General features: G+C 42.0%; 1 protein-coding gene across 1 annotated transcript in view; it reads left to right on the top strand.

Annotated features, from left to right (window-relative positions):
* Window positions 1-21,056, top strand: part of RAB18 (RAB18, member RAS oncogene family) — a 156,870-nt gene that overhangs the window by 30,573 nt on the left and 105,241 nt on the right. Inside the window, exon 2 of the mRNA XM_069211317.1 lies at window positions 11,139-11,194. Coding sequence (XP_069067418.1) covers window positions 11,139-11,194 — 56 coding nt within the window. The remainder of the gene's footprint in view (window positions 1-11,138; window positions 11,195-21,056) is intronic.

Raw genomic sequence — 21,056 nt, 5'->3', positions numbered from 1 at the left:
ATGGGATGGAAGGAAGAGGTATCGGGGTCAAACAGCAACTAACAACAAGCAGGTCTGGATGTCTCATGGGCTGCCGTTGAGCCCCTTCCCATCAAAGGAAGTCTGTGAGAGACAACATGTTCTGGGAGAAATTTGGAGGAAAACAGCACAGAGTCCTGTTTGCATGAGGCCGGACTTATAACTGGTATTAAAGAGAGAGGGAAGCGTTCTTGCAGAATCCTGCTTGGGGAGAGTGAGGGGAGATCAGTTTATAATCATCTATGAGGTGAGATATGTGCATGTAAGGGCCTTCGGTTAGAAGTTAAGCACTGGGTCTAGCAAAGTAATCTTGGGACTCACAAGGTTTATGTAAACACATATGGACGCTTTACACAGATCATGATATCATAAGTATAAGTGATTATAGCACAATAGTTTGTTTTGGTAGCTTATGTACTGTGCAAGAGTACCTATGATAACAAGAAACAGCAATGACACTCTTACTAGATTTGCATGAGCACAGAAAATCTGGGGGAAAAAACAATAGTGAAGTTAGTGAAAGAACATGGGTATAGTGGCATCTAGCTAAACAGTTCAACCTGCTGGAACCATTGCAGTGACTAAGAACACAGAAGGCATCATTGCAATACATGTAACAAACCATTAAATATGTTTCTTAATGTGAATGTCTACTCTTGAAGAAAGATACTAGAGTACAGGCCTGTGATACACAAAAACGATACTAACATGTCTGTTAAACTTGAAACAGCAGTTATACCACCAAAAGGATATAATAATGTTTTGTACCCCAAGTAAACCCCTTAATGGGCAGTCAAGTAGGAGCAGGTCTCAGTGAGTCTCCAGCAAAGGACTCCGTGTCCATCTGGGTTTCAGATTTATTGCCAAGAAATGTAGCAAGGTCTGTGGGATCTGAGTAAAATTTGGTCTAGTCTCTAAAGGTGATGCGAAATTTGGATACACCAGAGAAAGCTAATGGAATTTCCATCATTGTGAGACGTTCCCTTAATGCTAGAAATCCTTTCCATCAAATTACTGTTTCCTTTGCATAGACTTGTGAGTTGGAGAGTATCTGGTTCTGCCACGTGACCTTCTAAATCTTCCTCATTTGTGCCAGGATGAGTTCCATATGTTGGTGTCTTAACAGTTTAAAGATCAATGCTCTTGGTGCTGTCATAACTTGTTTGTTTGGGGACCCTTATCAAAGGATGTTTGTAAGGCAGATGGGATCCAAGAGATAAGAATGTCAGCAACCAATTTGTGAGAGAATTCAGTCCCGTAGGAAATTCCAAATTTACAGAGATTACTTCTTCAGTTTCAATCTTCCGGTCAGTTAGTTGTAGTTTCAGAGCAACTACCGATTTTTGTAGCCCAGGGACTCTTATAGATTGAACATTGTTAAAGTCTTTGACCGCACTAATTCTTGACTCAGCGGCAGCAGTCCTTATTTTTAGGTCTTTAAGATTATTGCGTAATCCGGCTACCTCCACTTGGAGTAAGTGAGTATTGGTTTTAGTACTTTGTGCAATGTCAAGGATTATGTTTAGTTTACGTAAAATAGCATCCAGCGTGAAGGTCGAGTCTGACTTCTCTTTAACTGAAGACTCTGAGGTGGGAGGGGATTACTTTGTACACTTCAAGTTTGCTTTAGATTCTCTTTTCTTCATGGTGATTTCTTTGGTTTCAGGCATTTTAGAGTGTTAACTTATTTTTCCCCCAGAAGAGCTACAATATATATAGACTAGAGTGTAGGTTGTTGGGAGAGCTGTTCCTTCAGAGTAAGAGACACAGGTCCTCGGAAGCAACTGCACACGATTGATGGTCAAGGGACGCAAGCTACGCACCACTATTTGTGGACTTAGGGTCTGGAAACACCACTTCAGTTTTAGAGTTGTTGAATTCAGAGACCATCCAGAGGCGAACCAGAAGGCGAAATCACTCAGACAGAGTCCTTTAGCTAAGCCCCACAAAATTAATCTGTTCTGCTCCCAGACACGTATGCACAGAAGGCACATAAATGAGTGTCTGTCAATTTGTCAGTCCCAGCACAGATCCATACTTGTGCCATTTAATCTTCATGAGCTTACAATGGATGTCATCGCTGAATTCAGGGGCACAATTACATGAGTGTGCTCAGTTCTCATGCAAGGATCTTAAAATGAGGGGTTAGCATCAGGTGGAGATCTCAACAGGGCTCAAGGGTTTTGCCCCAGCGGGGCCAGATCAGCGAGGCACTGGGAGGTTGGTTATAGCAGAGGTGCACACTTCTAAATCACCATGGAAGGTCAAGAGATGCTCTAAGTGTTTTGAAGATCATTGAACGGTATATGGGAACATGCCATGGGGCTGGTTTCCAGCAAGCTGTGCCGTTTTGTACAGCTGTACTCATGGTTCAAATGCGATGTCATTGGCGAGGCAGTGGGGGCGTGGAGTGCCCAGTTAATAAGTGGAATCTGTAGTTTCCGTTCTGAAGGCATGCACTTCCAGCAGGCCCCAGACAAACTTGCAGACAGGCCCCATGGCTTGCGGTAGGGGAAGTACTGCACCGTCTGTCTCCTTTGTCCAGCATTAGGTGATCGTCAGTGATAGTGTTTAAATCCTGCTCCTCTTCTGCCAAGGACTTGCGAGGATTACTTTCTTCTTGAGTCACTCGAATCTGCTGCATTACAACACCCCAGTCGGGTCCACCATCTTAGATTGGTTGGGAGTCCGAGGTGGCGCATAGGTGAGGAAGTGGGGTACAGGAAGGATCCAAAATTGGTCCACTACGAACTTCCTTTCAATAGACCGTGTGTGGCCGCATATTGCGGCTTTGTGCAGGATCAATGATTGCTATGCAGTCTGGCCTCATGCGGAGGGCTCACCGGAGGTCAGGAGCGTTTCGGCATCTTGCTGCACGCCAAGTCACGCCCCTGACTAAAAATGTTTTTAAAATGCTTCTAATTTTGGTTTTTAATCATATCTTTGTTCATTTTATTAATTAATACATATATTGCATGCATTGAAGGGGCAATAAAGTACACTTCAAATAAGTATTATTTATTGTTACTTGATGAAACTAATATCCTCATTGGAGGAACCGTCTTTTTACAGTTCTTTATGATTCAAAATGCTTATGATTCACAGAAAATAATGATTAGAGGTCATATGTGTCCACGGACCTCCTGAATAAACTCTGCAGTCCCAAGGGGTCCACGGACCACCGGTTAAAAATCACTGATCTAAATCAACGGTACACTTTTTTTTAGCATTTCGGTATTAGGTTATTTTGCGATTGAGCTCATGTCTATGAGTGGAGAAAAAGGCCACAAGCTGAAACATTCTCTTTTGCTCATAGTTTGTTTTATAAAGCCCCACGGCATGTGAACCTTTACAAAGTAGCAAGATGGCTCATTGAGTTAGTGAGGTTCTCACTTGTAGCTGGAATATGTGGTGATTGGGAGGCCACAAGTTGAAATCCTGGCAGGCCACAAGTTGATCGATTCAACTTTTAATAATTCCAGTGTTAAATTGAGTCCAATTAAATTGATTAAAAGTAAAATTGTTTATTTACTGACCGCGAAACGAGAGAATTATGGTGTAATATGCAGTGTTAAAAAATGGATGTTGTGGATAGATGCGATCTCCACTGATTAGACTCATAACAATCTAAATGTGTTCTCCTTGTCGTATGTGAACTTCATTTTTTCAGTGCTCTTTCTCTGGAGGAGATCCCCCACGCTCTCACCTGAGTGAGTGAAAGAGAAGTGTTTCATAATCTAACAGCAGACCTTTATCGAAAGCTGTGTGATCAACTAACTAATGATTGCATTCTGCAGCCGAGTAGCTGCAGAGGTCAGTCCTGGATATTAAGAGTTCAGCTGATCGCACTTTAGTGAACGGTTTGTTTATAGTAAAGCATTTTTTAATTGAAGGAGGTGTATGCCTCTGCTAAAATGCTTTGAAATGTATTCCTGTGAGAAAGCAGCATGAGGATCAGATTAAGGCCCATATTTATACTTTTTGACGCTAAACTGCGCTAACGCAGTTTAGCGTCAAAAAGTTTTGCGCCTTCTAACGCCATTCTGAAGCGCCATGCGGGCGCCGTATTTATGGAATGGCGTTAGACGGCGCAATCAGACCGGCGCTGCCTGGTTTGCGTGGGAAGAAACCACGTAGACCAGACAGCGCCGGCGTAGGGGGAAAATGGCGCATGGGCGTCTTAAAATGGGGCAAGTCAGGTTACGTCGAAAAAATCGTCTTAACCCGACTTGCGCCATTTTTTAACGACGCCCATCCCCCATCAACATGACTCCTATCATTGGAAAGATAGGAGTCATGCCCCCTTGCCCAATGGCCATGCCCAGGGGACTTCTGTCCCCTGGGCATGGTCATTGGGCATAGTGGCATGTAGGGGGGCACAAATAAGGCCCCCCTATGCCACCAAAATAAAATATAAAAAATAAAAAATAAAACTTACCTGAACTTACCTGAATGTCCCTGGGGTGGGTCCCTCCATCCTTGGGTGTCCTCCTGGGGTGGGCAAGGGTGGCAGGGGGGGTCCCTGGGGGCATGGGAGGGCACCTGTGGGCTCATTTTGAGCCCACAGGCCCCTTAACGCCTGCCCTGAGCAGGCGTTAAAAAGTGGCGCAAATGCGCCGTTTTTAGCCACGCCAACTCCCGGGCGTCTCTTTTGCCCGGGAGTATAAATACCACGTAAAGTCCTGGGAGTCATTTTTTAGACGGGAACGCCTCCCTTGCATATCATTAACGCAAGGAAGGGGTTCACGCTAAAAAATGACGCACATTCCGGGAACTTTGGCGCTATTCGCCTCTAACGCCATAGTATAAATATGGCGTTAGTTGGCGTTAGTTTTGCGTCGAAATTGCGTCAAAAAAAACGACGCAATTTCGGCGCAAACGGAGTATAAATATGGCCCTAAATCCTCTAAAAGCAAACTGACGGAACCACCCTCAAGTGCAGTACATAAACTGTCACAAGGACCTATGTCAAATAAGCACCGTTAAATTAGTGCAACAAGGTTGTGGCAAAGTATTATGTAAAAAGTTAGTCTGCGCTTTAGGATATGGAGGACGCAGTTTATCGTCACTAAAATCCCGTGGCCATAAATCAGGAAAGGCATTGCTTTATTCACAATCACCTTGATTTAAAATAAGTTCACTGATTTCACCCATGCAGAGGGAGCAGAACCATACCCGCGTAAATGTTATGCATAATGACCTCGTCATACAGACAGAAAGTTATTTGTGAACCTTCATTGATTAGAAAGTGCCTATAAGGCTTTTACAATCAACCTGCACATCTAGGAAGTAAAGTTAAAGCACTTTCAAGAAACTGAGTTTCCAATTCCCCTAGGCAAGAAAATGGGGCGGCTATTAACCCAGACTCTTTGGATTGCTTCCCTCCTCCCTGGAATCTGTAATGACATCTTTAAGCATCAGATAATTGTGGTCAGATGATTGATGTGGTCAGTGTGAAGTTGACTGTACATGCCTGCCACTCCCAGATCAGCTAACTCGTACACGAAGCTGATTAATTCTGAGATCAACACCAGCTCTCCATATCTGACATTTGCAAGTCTATTACCTGCATAAAGCTTACGTTGGACCCACTGCCTCGTTCAAGGCCAGATGGTAGCCAGCCACTGAAAACACTCACCTTATAAATTCCACAACAAATCTATCATCACTGTCTAGAGCACTTTGTACATAGCGCATCACAGCACTCTGTCGTTTCAAGGGCACCATTGGCTCTTTAAACCAAGTTGTTGAAATATGTTATGCTTTGCTATAACATTTATAGCACTGTGACAGGACTCGTCTGCGGTAGCAAGCAATATGAATCAAAAATTCTATTTTTAAAATGATTTTTCCACCATGGTAAGAAAGCTTCTTGAGCTACTTGTCCTAAGGACATTGCAATTTTACCTTGGAAGTACAAAACCATTCTTGTGCCCAAAACTATTATATGTGACCCCTGGAAGCCAGAGAAATAGCAGTCACAAAAGAAACTGACTCTCTTGGGTTGCTTGTTTCATTTTGTTTTTCAGTGTTTCAGGCTCGCGCCTGAAACCCTAAAATCATTTTCCAAGAACTAAATCAGCAACTGCTGATCTGTTCAGAACTTTACATGCAGTGCACCCACAAAGCTACTAGATTGGCTTCTCTTCACTCCTTGCTACTCCTAAAACCATGGCTGGAGTTTGGTAGAGCAAGGCTGTGAACCCGTCCATCTAATTTGGCTTGATTCTTCGGTTGCTAGAGTTCATTCTCTGATGTTGAGACACAGGATAACTATTCATGTGGAGCTAAAATGAATTACTCTATAAAGCTCTAACACTTTGATGGAACCATCTATGTACCGTTCTCTTTTTTGCCAAAGTAACATTTAAACTGTGTTTTAATCCTCACGTTTGTAATTTAAGAATACTGTCCCAGTTTTAAAATGTGGATTCAATCTGTTGAACCCATACTTTATTTAGTTGGCGCGCTGTGGCTTCACCAGGGTATGAAATGCTAAGTAACTGGCACACTACGAAACAATACAGTCCACAACAGTGTCACCTAAATGAATAGATGTTTTACTTAAAAGTTGATAGGCAGCAACTATATATCTTGTCAAAGTTCTAGACTTTGTATAACATCGATTTGAACAAACCAGTAGAGCATCCCTGCTTATCTGTTTCAATTTCAGTCACTGATTTACACGATTTCTTTAATTACTCGCACTCTCAGTTCTTTCACTGAATCTGCACCTTTTTCATTGATTTGCGATGCTGCCTTAATTACAGCTGGGACGTCAGGTTTTAGTAATTCTATTTTTAATATTTCTGCCTGTTTTATCAGTTTTTGCTAATTTTAACCGTATCTGTCTCTATTTACTTTGTGTACTGTGAACAATAGATTTTCAGCCATTAGTTCCACATTGGTTTAACCAATACATTTGCGCTCACATTTCAGTGTCTGCTGGATTGTAACAGTACAGGAAGCCATGCATAGTATACTGCACTCCTATTAAAACATTACCATTCTACAACAAATATATGTGCATATATGCAATTGTTTAAGGAAGTCTTATCAGTTAAACTGTCTATGCTTCCAGCCTGCTCAGATAATAGGCAGGATTACAGCATTAGAGCGCTACTCTAAAGGCTCATCTGTCTTTAATTTTCCATTTTACATAAATACGAAATAATATTTCGTCAGTATTAATGTGCAAAAATGGAAACTTTGACTCCTTAAGTATAAACTAGGTGACACTGCGGCACTGTATGGAACAGTAAATCACTGATTTTAGAGGAGCTACATTTGGAACCCTTCCTGCACTTTTCCATTCTTAGAGGAGAGGAGAGGAAACTGAAACTCCACATACGAAACGCTTGTAACGCAGAGTTCCATCCATAATCTGCCAACCCCCACATAGCGAAGTTTTACCTTGCGTGCTGATCGTCTAAGATAAATTGGCAAGCTTGAGTGAGAATTGGTGTCCCCTAGTGTGATTTTCGGGCGGTAAGGGGACACCCGGTGAGATTTTCTCACCACGACGGTCGCTACCATTCGCTTTGATGATAGTGCTGCTCGAGTAGAAAATCTACTTAGGTGTCAGCAAAAGCAACCTGATCTTCATCTCCATCTCCCGCACCACATGGTGCTGTTCATGCTGTATTTTCAACGCAGAACAAGCTGCCATTAAAAATCTGCATAAGCAGCGTAACATGCCTATCTCTGCCCGTTTGTGGAATTCCGCAGAATCTTGTGGAGTTTTCATGTTACTCCGCAGTATTCCACGGAGTGGAACACTGCAAGTTCTGACCACCCCTATTTTCAAGTCTGCAGCTGTTTCTTGTGCAGTAGCAGTCTCTTGGCTAGCTACTGAAGTTGAAGCTAGAACATATCCTGTACCCCAGGATCCACATTGGCTTCTTAGTCATAAAAGATAGTTTTTAAGTTATTCATTTTTGCTTCTGTGTTATTCATACTTCAAGCAGTATTTCTTCAGGAAATATTTGTATCCTTCTCTTCTTCAACTTTATGGTTTTCCTTCTTCTGTTTTATAAGTGTTTGTACACCAGTATGTGTTTTCTGATATCTTCTGAGGAAATCAGGCCGTGCATTCTCATTTAATAGCTGTTTGCTTTTTCTAAAAAAAAAATCATTGACCCAGTTTGTGCCCCCTCTGTGCTCTACAAGCATTTTCTTTCGGCATTTGCTGATTAGTATCTTAAAGGGTCACCCAAAATATTCTAATATTAGCACAAGATACGTTTCTTTAGCATTCTTTTTTGTCATTTTCTGTTACTTTGTGGACTCAGGGTAATTGAGCTTTGGGTAGATTGATATAGGGCACCATATTCTTCTAATATCCTTTGTGGGTGTCCATTTTAAGAGGGCTGGACGTTTGCTCTTCTCAGGTATAACTTGGTCAATGTCAAGATTTTATCTCCTAAACATCATTCTGAAGCAAGTCAGCCTTTTTAACATTCTGTGATTCAAGTATGACCACTCTCTGCTTGCCCTATTTTATGGATTTTAAAAATGGTCTTGTTTCAAGACCTGTTAATTTACAGATTTTGAGTTTTATAGCTCGTTCGGTGGGGTGCGTCTAATTTCTGAAGCAACCATGTTCAGTAATGAGACATAGCCTATCTGGCATAAAAATCGAATTAAAGATGACCCTGTGTGTCTTGTTGGGGGAAGCTGTTGTGTTTGTCTCTTATATGAAGACATTTAATATTGTTGCATGGTTGCCTTTTGGAAGGTTAATGCACATTTCTTGAACGTTTTCTGTGTATTTTTCTGGCATTTGTGCAATACTGAGTGCCGCACTATGCTGAAGTCCTTATTCCGCTCTTCATTATTTGAAGGAGTCGAAATAGAATCGGTTTGGCGCTGTTTGGTTGCAGCACCGGTTTTCTTGAAGGAGCATTGTTATCAAAATTATCCATGAGATGTTTTATAGTTGAGAAAAAATGTTATGTTCATTTTATGAAACATTTTTTAAGTTTTCTGAGAACACTGGATTTTGCTTGTCACTCTGAATTTACTATCTGGTTCTTTTTGTTCTCGGGCCTTCTCTCAATTCCTGAATGTTTATTTGGATGAACTGATAAAATACTTATTTACATGACTGTTAACATACAAAATAAGAAGACTGCACATGATAAAAGGTTCATTTTAAAATTCATAAAAGAGATGTAGTTCTCAGAACTATTCCTTTTGACAGCACAGTATCCTATTTCTGTAGAATCACATCAGTCATTATAATGTCTGGTGTAGGACAAAGGCGCTTGTGCACATTACAACATAGTGGCACAACGTATGCAGATTGTTCACAACAAACTTTTCACATAGTTTTAGGATTTCCAGGTGTATGTTTGTTACTGATTTGAAAAAGGCTTTGTGAAATCCAGGGAAAATTTCAATTGAAGTCATGAGAGGTCTCATTTCTGCTCGCTTAGATTTAGAATTTTCCTTGTAAATCAGACTATAATAAATGTAATACTGATCATGCAACATAGGATTTTATAGCGAGCACAAACTTTTTTTCAGCCATAATGCCAATAGATTTCAACTACTTGATGTTCCTGAAGTTCTTTTTTCCTAACTCCTTGAGAAATATATGCAAGGAAGACTTTTATGGTGTAAGTTGGTACGGGTTACTGGTCCACAGAACGATTTGTTTGATTTGTGCCACACCGTTTTCTTCTCCATTATGTAGTAAAAGAAATAATTGAAGGTGCAGCTTGCTACTGAACCGTTCAACAGAAAAATGGAATATAGGTGCGATATCTACATTTCCACACCTCTCCTCTATACCTCAAATGATATGCTGTGACACCTTTAAGCAGCATGATGAGGATGGAGTCATTTTCTTGCGCAGTGGCGTATGGAACCCCCGCTTAGGCAGCTGCAGTGGGGGTTGCAACTTGGGCACGATGGCCTGGCAGGCTGGATCATAGTGAAAGTGTAATTAGTGGTTTTTGAACTTCCTTCTGTCTGTTATTGATGAGGACGCTAATGAAATATCCCCATAATGCCATGACAGAGCTAAGAGGTGGGGGTTGAGGGTATTCAGTGGAGCTACGTTGATTTAGGAAGGGAAAGAGAAATGACAAGAATTGGAAGGTTGTGGAGAGGGGAACTAAAGTATAAAGGCTGAGAGAAAGACAAAAATAAGATTCAGAGAAAGTTAAAATAAAATTTAGAAAAGGGAAGAAGGAAGGAAACCCCCTAAAACCCTCTGTGTAGGTCAGCAGCAGCACTAGTGTGTTTGTATTTTCTTTAATTATTTCAAGAGTTCTCCTTCAGAATTACCTATTACACATTGCTTTATTGCAAATTATTTAAGAAGTGAGCTGTAACTGCAATATTTGGTTGTTTTTTGTGGTGATGACCTCCTCTGCATCAACCCCCCAGTTTCCCTCCTCCTGTCGTAGTGATCATAGGACTTACTCCTTTGCTCTCTAAAGACCTGATTTAGAGATTCGCTGGCTGCATACTTGATCACAAATGTGACAGATATCTGTGCCACAGGATGTAATGCACTTATAAAATCTGATAAGGCAGATGGGATAGCTGTCACAGGTTTGACGCAGTAACCAGTTTGCCAAACTCTAACTTAGGTCCTCTGTGCCTTAAAGTGTGTTTTTGGGGGGTAGATTTATTTTCTGTCATCTCCCTTGTTGTTGTTAGAGCTGTTCTGAATGCTTTAAAGCTAATGTCTGGGTCTTTATTCACCTGGCCTTGAAGGATACCCCTGCTTTTGTTTATATTGAGAACTTTCCTGCAAAGTGCAGTCAAGTGGATAATGCAGGCAACAAAACGTTGTTGTGACTGCTTTCACAGTAGCTTCCTAGCCGACCTCTTAATATTAATTGGGTGTCATTCTGACAAGAGTAGGGGGTTGAACAACTGCTCTTACGGATATGGGCATGTAAAGAAGTGGGCTTCTGGGCTTCCAGAAATGATGACATTGGTTCATGTCACCAGAGTGATGCAAAACACCCTGATACCAGCAAAATATTGAAGCATCGGCCTAAATTGCACTATATGCATTTTATTCAAAGGTGCATGCAACTAAACATGTGAAATGCTTATTATTCTCATTTCACATGTTAATTTAATTTTGTAATCTCTTGCAGCCTTCTCCTAAGATTCACAGATGATACATTTGACCCTGAGCTTGCTGCAACCATTGGTAAGTTTGCTTGACCTAGACTGTGGTATTATGCTTAAGTGTTTGAGGATCCAGATTGTGTTGGGGCCTACAAAATGATTGTGCCTGGTGGGCGGGGGGGGGGTCGGCAGAAGACTATTTTGCATCTGAACAATACATTTTAAACCTATACAGTTAGATAAACATTACTCTGCACAATTATATTCTACCTTTTTACATCTGTTATAGGCCTCCGCCCTTATGCAGCATTGCATGTTTCAGTGTTGTACTTCCTATCCTTATCAACCATATATTTCATGACTTGGTGTGTACAAAGACAGTTGTTGCAAGGTCATTGGTACAACAGTGTAGGCCAGCGTTTTCCAAATTGTTGGTTGTAACCCACTATGGGGCTGTGAGCCAATTTTTGTGGTGGTTCTTGAAAGTCCTGGTATGTTTTACTTAATCAGAGTTTTGATATTATTTAATAATAAATAAATACTATTGGTACTTATCAGTGCCGTAATTCAGGCCCACAGTCACCCATACTTTATTGTGTTTGCTGTACCTGCACTTCCCCCATGTGTCAATGTGAGTGTGCTGACTTAATGTGTAGTCTCCAATCTCAAATTCCTTCCCATTTGGAGAACATTGTAACATTTTCAATTTTACATTAAATATATTTTGTACACTAATGTTTTAAACAGTAGTAAAGCTCATGAGTAGGTGTTGCCGACACCAAGGGGTTAGAAGATTCCAGATTAAATGAAATAGCACATTAAGGTGTACTCTAGTGTTTACATTTAATTTGTTTCATAACAGACATATAAACATTAAGAATCTTATATAGCACTTACGCAATAAAATCTTTCACACTAGTAATGCATGCCATATAAGAATATCTTAATAAAGAATTCTGGCATGTTATTTCACTGATTGCTTGACAGTATAGATGAATAATATTGAGTTGCTCTCTTAATACATTTAATTATCAGTTATAAGTTTCATCAGTCATGTACTAAAAAGCCTGCCTATATTTTGATATTAATCACCATCTACTACAGTTCAGAGCTTCTTGACCATATGCCAAAAATGTAAAATCCGCAATCTATGTGAACCTGAAAATAAGAAGACTCAAGCATCAACATCACTCAGGCCACATTTACTTTCAAAGGCCCTTCCATTCAAACACAAAATGTTAAAATATCTTATCACTAGGCCAATCATAGAAAGCCGGTTATTTAATATAGTCATTGGTACCTTTTGATAGCATGCTGGGCAGGTTCTTTAATCCAAAATCTCTCTCTATGAAAAATATCTAGTCATTGGATTTGTCTACTCGCTTCTCAATTTTTTCCATTCTTTGACCAAGTTCACTATTGGTTCCATATATCAGTTAGGTTTTACTTGGCAGAAACAAATACTGTAATGCACTTTATCTTGTATAAAGATAATTTATTAAAGTTTTTAAAATAGCTGCTTACTAAAATTAATCTGGATAAGAAATTTCTGTTCCATTTGACTAACCAGTTTTTATATGTAGAATATCAGGGTTCACATGAAGAGATAATTAAATCATCTCATGATCCGTAGTTATAGAATTAGTGACTTTATCAAGACATCTCAGAAATGCCATATAGAATTATAAAAAAAAAAAAATACTGATAAATGGGAAACCACAAAGCTTTCGATTCATCCCTGTGCTCTGATCTCTTGGCATTACATAGCTCTTGGTAGAGGCTGCATTTATTTTTTTGCCCAAAACAAACCTTCTGGCACGTATGATATGACTAGCAGCTGCAGGCACACACTTCTTTCCTCTTGTATACTATCAAATGTTCTCCAGCATTGGATATGTCATTGATTCACATGCTTGATTTTCCCCACCCCTTGCCAAAAAAGGAGCCTTCAGTACCTACTGAACAGTATATAAAACAATTTCCAATAGAAACAGCTACAAAACCGTTCATGTTTAGTATCCAATCAAACTCATTTGAAAATACCCAAACTTCAATGAGGTTGAAGGGCCATGAACTCTACTGTTTCCAGAGGTCACTATTTCTCAGATTTTCACTGCATGTTGTGAGAACAGGGGGTCTGTGCTGAGTTCTACTCAGTTTGCTACAACATAGTGTTTTCTGTCCCCGTTGGGGTGTTTTCTGACGGATCATGCCCCCTTGGCAGTTTTTCTGCTTGAGTTTCTATCTCTGTGGTTTTGGAGTAGGTCTGGCCGGCATCTCCAGGATGTTGAAGTTTTCATAGAAAGCCATATTCAGGCCTAGTGGAGCTTGAGGGAAAAAGTGTCTTCACACACAAGACCGGTATAAGTAGTTAATTTACTGGCTCTGCACTAAGCATAAACCCCAGGGGTGCAAATTCTGGCAAACATTATCTGAAAAATGCTTCAGTATCTGAAGCATATCTTGCTTTTCTGTCTCTAGAGGCCGCAAGCTCCTTCCAATTGGGGCAAGTGAGGCAGGAATCTTTCTTCCATTTCCTCTAAAATAAAATCTCAAGCATCACAAAGATACAGAAGTGGGGGCATACCTTTTTAGCTAGGCGAGTTTTCAAGCACTTCTGCTAAGGTGCCTGAAAATCAGGCAAGCAGGCTCCTGTAATGACTGAATGAAAAGCTTCCTCATCTGCTGGTCAAATAAAGTCACCACTTAAGCTACTGCCACAGCCTTCATCTAAGGTGGTTTCTTTATCCTCATTGATGACAAGACCATTTATAGGATCAAAAAGTAAGCCCTCATTGAAGAAGCCTTGATCTGAGGAGCCAAAAACCTGTTGACGGTTACTTCTTTGATTGGCTCATCATTGATAGCTGCATCTGCGGTACCATTGGTGAATACCTTTTTGCCAGTAGCCCCACCGTTGTTTGGTCCTTCATCGCTGAAACCACCACTGTAGAGGGCTCCATCAAGGACACTGAAATTAAAGGCCATAGAAGATCCATTACGTTTACACCATTTGTTGCTGAAACTTCAGGTATTTATCCTCACCAAATATGAAATCATTTGACACTGAAGTGGATATGGAACTTTCGGGATTGAGAAGGTGATGGTCCTCTATGACATGCTTGTAGCTCAACTGACTTGAAAGTCAAATACAAAGAAGATGACAACCAATAAACAGATCAGTTTCATCCAAGGGATCCTATCCTACCCCTTAAACTGATCCTCATCCAACGAAGGGACGTCCCTGGCACTTTAGATATTCCTATTATGACAGCGATGGACCTCATTATCGTCCTTCATTAATGCAGGCCTTTGAATGGCATTAAAGATCTCCAGGCCATGAGGATGGATTATTATTTGAGATTTCCTCAACATTCAGAACTATCTCATCCAGTACCGCTACTTCAGCATCTGCAGCCTTTGTAACCTTCACAGCCCCCATAACAGCCGATTCCGCAACCTCCAAAACCACAGGCTCTACCTTCGCTGCCACCACCTAGGATAGTAGAAGCATACACAAAAGAAAAGGATGATGTTGAAGAAGAGAAAGAAGGTGACAACCTTGAGAAGGCCTGCCAAAGAATGGGATTATTATGCGGCAAACCCTTTAGGTGAGTGGATCTGCCATCAGTGGACTTCCCGTCAGATAACATCTGTATACTTCCTCTTCTACAGAGATTATCATAGAGATTTGTTATGCCAATTCAAGTGTAGAATCTAATATCCTCAAGAAAACAATCAAAGACTTTCCAAAGAAAACTTCAAAAGTCATATCCATCTTGGGTTATGTATAGAAAGAAGAGTGAAAACTGGTGCAAAGGAAAGCTACCTTGTCAGTGACTGTTCCAAGGCTGATAATGAAGTACGGAGTAATGGACTCCACAAGGGCTTGTCTGATGGGCCATCCCAAAGGGGATTCAGTCATAAAACAAGCATTACAGCGCTCTTCAAAACACCACTGCAGAGGGATGCTTCCTGAACATCAGTGATGGCTATGATGCACAATTTCACAGAGTGCACAGAGTTTCACAGAGTTCCGGAACTCCGAAATTGCATTCCAAATATAACATGCAATGGTGAGTCACTATTTGGCCACCTTGTTGACAACACCTTTCAGTACTTGAAAGCAGGGACTGAAAAAGAAAGACCTTTAGGTTCTCTTCGGGCTAATTTAAAATATTTATTCCGGTCTTAAGAACCTGAAGATATTAACCACATACGACTGCCTGTGAACCATTTCATAGGTACTTCTGAATGCAGATTCCTCTCTTCATGAATATTCCCAGACCCTTGAATGCTTTAGGAGATTTTCAAGTAATGGTTCCAGTATGTCACCAGGTGACATCACATGGTTTTTCGGTGGCATCACACCTCTCTGGAAGTGAAGAGTGGAGCCACATGTAGGCACCACCCCTAGATACGGCATCAGTTTGTTTCTTTCTTTGTCCTTTTACATGAATCCAGAACTCTTCTCCCAACCTGTCAAACTTCTTCTAATTTCTCAGAGTGTGGCTGGGGAAAATGTATTTCCGGAATGTGACCGTTTTCAAGCCATATTGAAACTTTTGGAAGCACATTTCTGTTATAGACCCCTACAATATATGTCTATTGTGCCTGCGGTTTGGCCACAACTCCCAGTCATGTGGAAAGTATCACCTGATTCAGTTGAAACCGATCAGAAATCTAGAAGCAAATCCATATGTTACCCTTCAAAGTTTGCATTCAAAGCAGCAGTCTCACTCCCTTTCCTTTTACAGATCTCGTGGCTGATCCCCTGTTCAAACTCAGTCCAACTAAAAGTCCTCTGGTAAGTTGAAATCCAAACCGCATTGCAAGAAGGCCAAGCAGGATATCACTGAGTCTTGCCACTCTAAGTCAAGCAAGAAGTTACGCTGTTGGCACTCTAAGGGCCCTTCACTTCCAGCATTTGCTAATTTGGAGCCTGTTCTACAGTTGGTCCCGGCATCCCCTGACTTCCTTAGCCATCATCATATTTTTAAGACGCTACCAGCACCCTCGGGAGCCGCAGTCACTTTTGTGCAAGCTGGTCATCCTAGGTGGTGGCTGTCCCTGTATGACCTGTCACTGGCCTGAGCATATGCCAGTCCTTAGATCCACTCCCATCCCAGGGTCAATTTCAATTCCTGTTGTAGCAGTACAGATAACAACTTTGCAATCATCCGTACCAAACTCTTTGCTGATGCCAGTCGCCACCCATGAACCAACATCAGCCTGCTCCAGACCTTTGTTGCGCAATGAAAGGACTAAAGCACAGCCAACCATGATTAACTCTGACTCCCAGTCTCTTCTATGCTGTCAATATACCAGAGACTAGACTCCCTGTTCGGTGCAGTCAAACCTGTTCCCAACAATGGTGACAATAATAATGTTCTAGATCCCCCATACCTACACTGATGAAAGGCTCTGTTTGAACCTGCATACTGCAAGTGGGTTGAACACCTATTCAGAAACTAAGCTTGACTCACAACCTTGACCACATCCAGAGCAAGTTGATTCCTCCGCAGTTGTGGTATACATAGCAGTGGAAGTCCTCCACATACAATTCCCTTCTGTTGAAACTAAATCACATTTTCTGGCAGAAATCCTTCACCTAGAGCCTTCTCTGAGCCCCTATGGCCCTTTAATGCAGCACTCATGATCAATTCAATGGTGACTTAGATTAAACCCTGCTAGTCCCGTCAGGTGGTCGGCCTGTCACCAGATGACAAAGCACAGACTCTGACAAAAAAGCATTCCTCATGCGGCACCCAGCAAAGTTCAGCTCATTGTTACAAGCATCTACTATTAAGATGAATTCTAAACCCTTTCCTACCAATCCTCTCAATAGAGAATCTAAACATATTGATGCATTTAGTGCTGGCATGTTTGTCCTTTTAAGAGCCACATCCATCCAGTATAAGGCAGAATTTGATTCTTCCTGCCTTACTAGTGGTCAATTGAATTAGATCGATGGGTATTGTAAATCATTTTGAGGGCCTATGCCCTTCCATTCATCTCATCAACACCCACTTGTTCTCCCTCCTAATCAAGGTGCAGTCCCATCAGGCCATGCCACAGTTTTGTTTCAAGAGGTCAGTTTTTTCCTGGCCAAAGGTGCCATTGAAGGGGCTCATGAAGCAGAGAGAAATGAGGAGTGTTGTTTTCGCTACTTCCTTGTGCCCAAGGAGGATAGGAGTCTCATACTTCTTCTAGACCTCCCACCACTGAATGCAGTCTGCAAAATAAATTCAAGATGCTCAGTCTTGCTCTGTTCCTCTGTCTTCTGCACATAGGAGATTGAATGCTATTCTTGTATGACAATAATATTCCATATATCCATTCTACAATCCCTCATAAGCTACCCATACGTTACAGTGGGGTTAGAACACTTCCAATTTGTTGTTCTAACTTTTGGCCTCACTTCGGTTCCTTAGGGGTTCATGAAAGTGATGGCATTGGTCACAGCGCATTTTCAAAGATGTGGATCTGTGTATTTCTGCATGTTGATAACTGGCTTTTCAAGGTGGATTCACTGCAGTCAGCCGAGGCCCACTTATGGACATCTTTGGGGTTTTCCATTAGCACACTTTGCATTTTGAAGGATGTAGTCTAGGACCTACAATTATGGTACCAACCTGACAAGCAGCAGGCCTCTTTCCCTCCCTCTTTCAGAGCTTACAATGGTGACCGATACCTAGTCACTGGGCGGGTAAGGTTTCATAGAGGGGTGAAAATTGGAGGTCTGTGGTCTCCAGCAGAGCACCAGCTCCAGATCCACGTCTTAGAGCTTAAATGCATCGGACTGCCATTGAACACCTTACTACCAACCATCAGAGGGAAGCTGGTGTAGGTTCTTATGGACAATACAGTTGCCATGTGGTACCGCAACAGGCACAGCAGAGTGGGGTCATGGATCCTGTGAGAGGACGCTCTGCACACTTGGAGGTCTCTAAACACCAAAATCGACAAGTAGAGCAGACAGCAGCTGGCAGACTACAAATTGCATCTCCATCCCAAAGTTACTTGAAACGTCTTTGACCAGTGTGACATGTCCTTGCTAGATCTTTTTGCCAACACCAATAACACATTGTTGAGTCTACTGTGCACTTGGCGTTCTCACCTAGAAGGCCTTTGATGGATTTGTTCCTCCTGGAGGACAACACTGATCTCCTCTATGCGCTCTCTCCATTTCCTCTCCCACTTTGAGCTCTGAAGACGGTCAGAACTAATCGAGCCCAAGTTGCTGTGATTGCCCAGTTTTGGGCCAGAAGAGTTTTGTACTCGGATGTGTTGAGCCTGAGCATTTATCATCAGGCTTCTCTAACCCCTTCAGAAGTACCGCCTGTCTCAGCACACGGGGAGGGTCCTGTATATAAATCTCCACAACCTACACTTCCATCCGTGGAGATTGAGCAGTTTTGATTTGTCATCATGAGTAGTGGACGTAGTGCTCGCAGCCAGACATCCTTCGACCACGCCAATCTCTTCACTGAGAAAAAGTTTGTAGCCTCATGTAGGGGCCATAATCGTGATCCTCTATAGCCATAGCTTTCTATTGCGTTATTTGTTTTATAGTTGTCTCTGCAAGGCTTTACAGTGGGCACCGTTAAAGGGTAAACGTTGGCCATGTCTGCTTTTTCGTGATTGCCAGATCAACCTTCACTTTTCTGATCATCTGTTGTGATGTGTTTGCTGAAGGACCAAACATATATATATTTCCCTTCATACCTTTTATAGTACCTCAGTTGTACCTTAGTTTGGTTCTTTTCTTCACACCATTTGGGCCTGTGCACACTTGTCCTTACAACGCTTGACTCTAAGGATAGATTTCCTCTATGCAATGTCTCTACGCATCGTGTTAGCTACAGGTGCTCTCATGTTGGCTTCTGTACACTACTTTCTTTACAAACAGCTTGGTGCTAAGAACCTGGGCTTGTTTTTGAACTAAAGTCGTGTCACCCTGTCACCTAGGACAGTCAATCACTGTACCAGCTTTTTTCTCTCCACCCCCATCCTTTGAAAGAGCAGGGGAGACTTCATTCTCTTTTCCACAGCAGACTTTTAACCTTTTATGTGAATGCTGGGGGGTATTGTGTGGATGATTAGCTCTTCGTGGAGATTGATGGTACTAAAAAGGGAAAGGTGGTGCTAAAGAGGACTTCGTCAAATGGATTAGTCTAAGTATTGAATGTGCGACACCCTGTCAAGAAGGATCCCCCTGATGTCTCACTGGCTTATTTTACCAGAGCTAAGGCCTCACAGTAGCATTTGCAGGGTGTGTTTCTGTGTTGGACATCTGCCAGGCTGCGACATGGGTGTCCATGTGTACATTCACCAAGCAGTACTGCCTCGGCAACCAAGTTTGTAGAGGTGGACATTTTGCCCCTCTGCCCTGCCGAACCTTATGGTTGAATCCACTCCTCAGACCTTCTGAGAGATATTGCTTGAGTATCTATTATTAAGGTAAGGAATCTGCAGTTAGAAGTACCATTCCTAAGTAAAGCTTACTTGACTTCATTGTGCTCTTTCTGGTAGATTTAACTGCTAATTTCTCACCTCCCTCCCTGTTCTATTGAGTGGACATCCACGTATTCTAAAAATGGCCAAAGTTAGGATTTTTAAAATTATGTTTCATTTTATTATAAAGCAATAAGTACATTATTTCAAACACATCATAACTCCACAGCACCTTTTCGGACATTACAGACCCTCCTCCCCTAGCCAACCCACATCACAACCCTAGTTCTTCCGAGGTGTAATCACTCATGACCGTGACAAATCTTTTGTCCTTACCCTTTGTGTGAGCACTGTCTCACCCTCATGGGCCCCTCCATCTTGTGTCCCACTCTTCACTCCATCAGGTGTAGTACCTCCTGTCCCCCCCATAGTCTAAAATGTACCCACTCTGTCCCAGGTCCCCCAGATCTTTTAAAACATTTTCTCTCATCCTCTATGCTTGTATATCTCTTCTTTTAGTATTTTACAGCGTTCCATCCCTGCTTCCCAGTCTTGAAGTAGTGGGAGCGGCTCGCATCCCCATTTCTGGTCTGTATCTCATTTCACCACGATCAATCCCACATTTACTAGGATCTTCTGGTATCTTGTGACATCTGAGGCTTCCCATTTACCCAGTAGGGCCTTCTGGGGCTTCTGCTCAATGCTAACTCCAACTGCTCTTTTAAGGGATTCTACTATTTATTCCCAAAAGTGGCGTATTCGGGATAGAGCCACTATGTGTCAATAAACGTACCCTTCATAGCACAATTTCTGAGACAAGGAGCGTCTCTCGCCCTAATAGATATGTGGATTAATGTTCTGCTGTAATACGTCAGATGGAGGAGTTTTAGTGGATTAGCTGGTAGCTGGCTTTAACAGCCACCTCCATTGGGGAAACTCAGAGCCTCCTGCAAGCCCTCCTTGCATTATCGTGCCATATGCCAATTGTTTGCGGACTCGCCCATCTAGCAGTCTCCTTTCCAATGGGGTGTCTTCTTGGGTCTCCTCCTCAATTTCTATACTCCTCCTGAGTGCATGCCTCAACTGTCTGTATTACAGCTTTTGGATGATCTATATTTGATAATCCTCGAAGAGGTAGTGAAAGGAAACCACTCCGTTGGCATCCCATACATCTGCAAGTGTGATGATGCCTATCTAATCCGGGCCCTGGAAGTCCGTCAGAGCAATCACTTGTTTCAGCTTAGTCCCTTCCCAGAGTAGCATGTGGTATGTGAGTCGCTTGTCCTGTTGCATCTCTCGGAGTAGACCTCTCCACACTGCCAGAACTGTGTCAATGGGCATGCTTGATTGCTCAGTTTACCCCAAATAAGTCATGTAAGTAGCTCTCATCACCCATTCTCCATCCGTCCTTCCTTTCTGCATACGCCCAGTCATCCACTTATGATGTCCTGTGCTGCCTCATAATATTTCCTAATGTTTGGGAGCAC

This window comes from Pleurodeles waltl, chromosome 10 (genome assembly GCF_031143425.1).
Source record: "Pleurodeles waltl isolate 20211129_DDA chromosome 10, aPleWal1.hap1.20221129, whole genome shotgun sequence".
NCBI classification, from domain to species: Eukaryota; Metazoa; Chordata; class Amphibia; order Caudata; family Salamandridae; genus Pleurodeles; species Pleurodeles waltl.
Note: the sequence above shows the minus strand (reverse complement) of the source record. Positions and strands in the feature narration are given on the sequence as shown.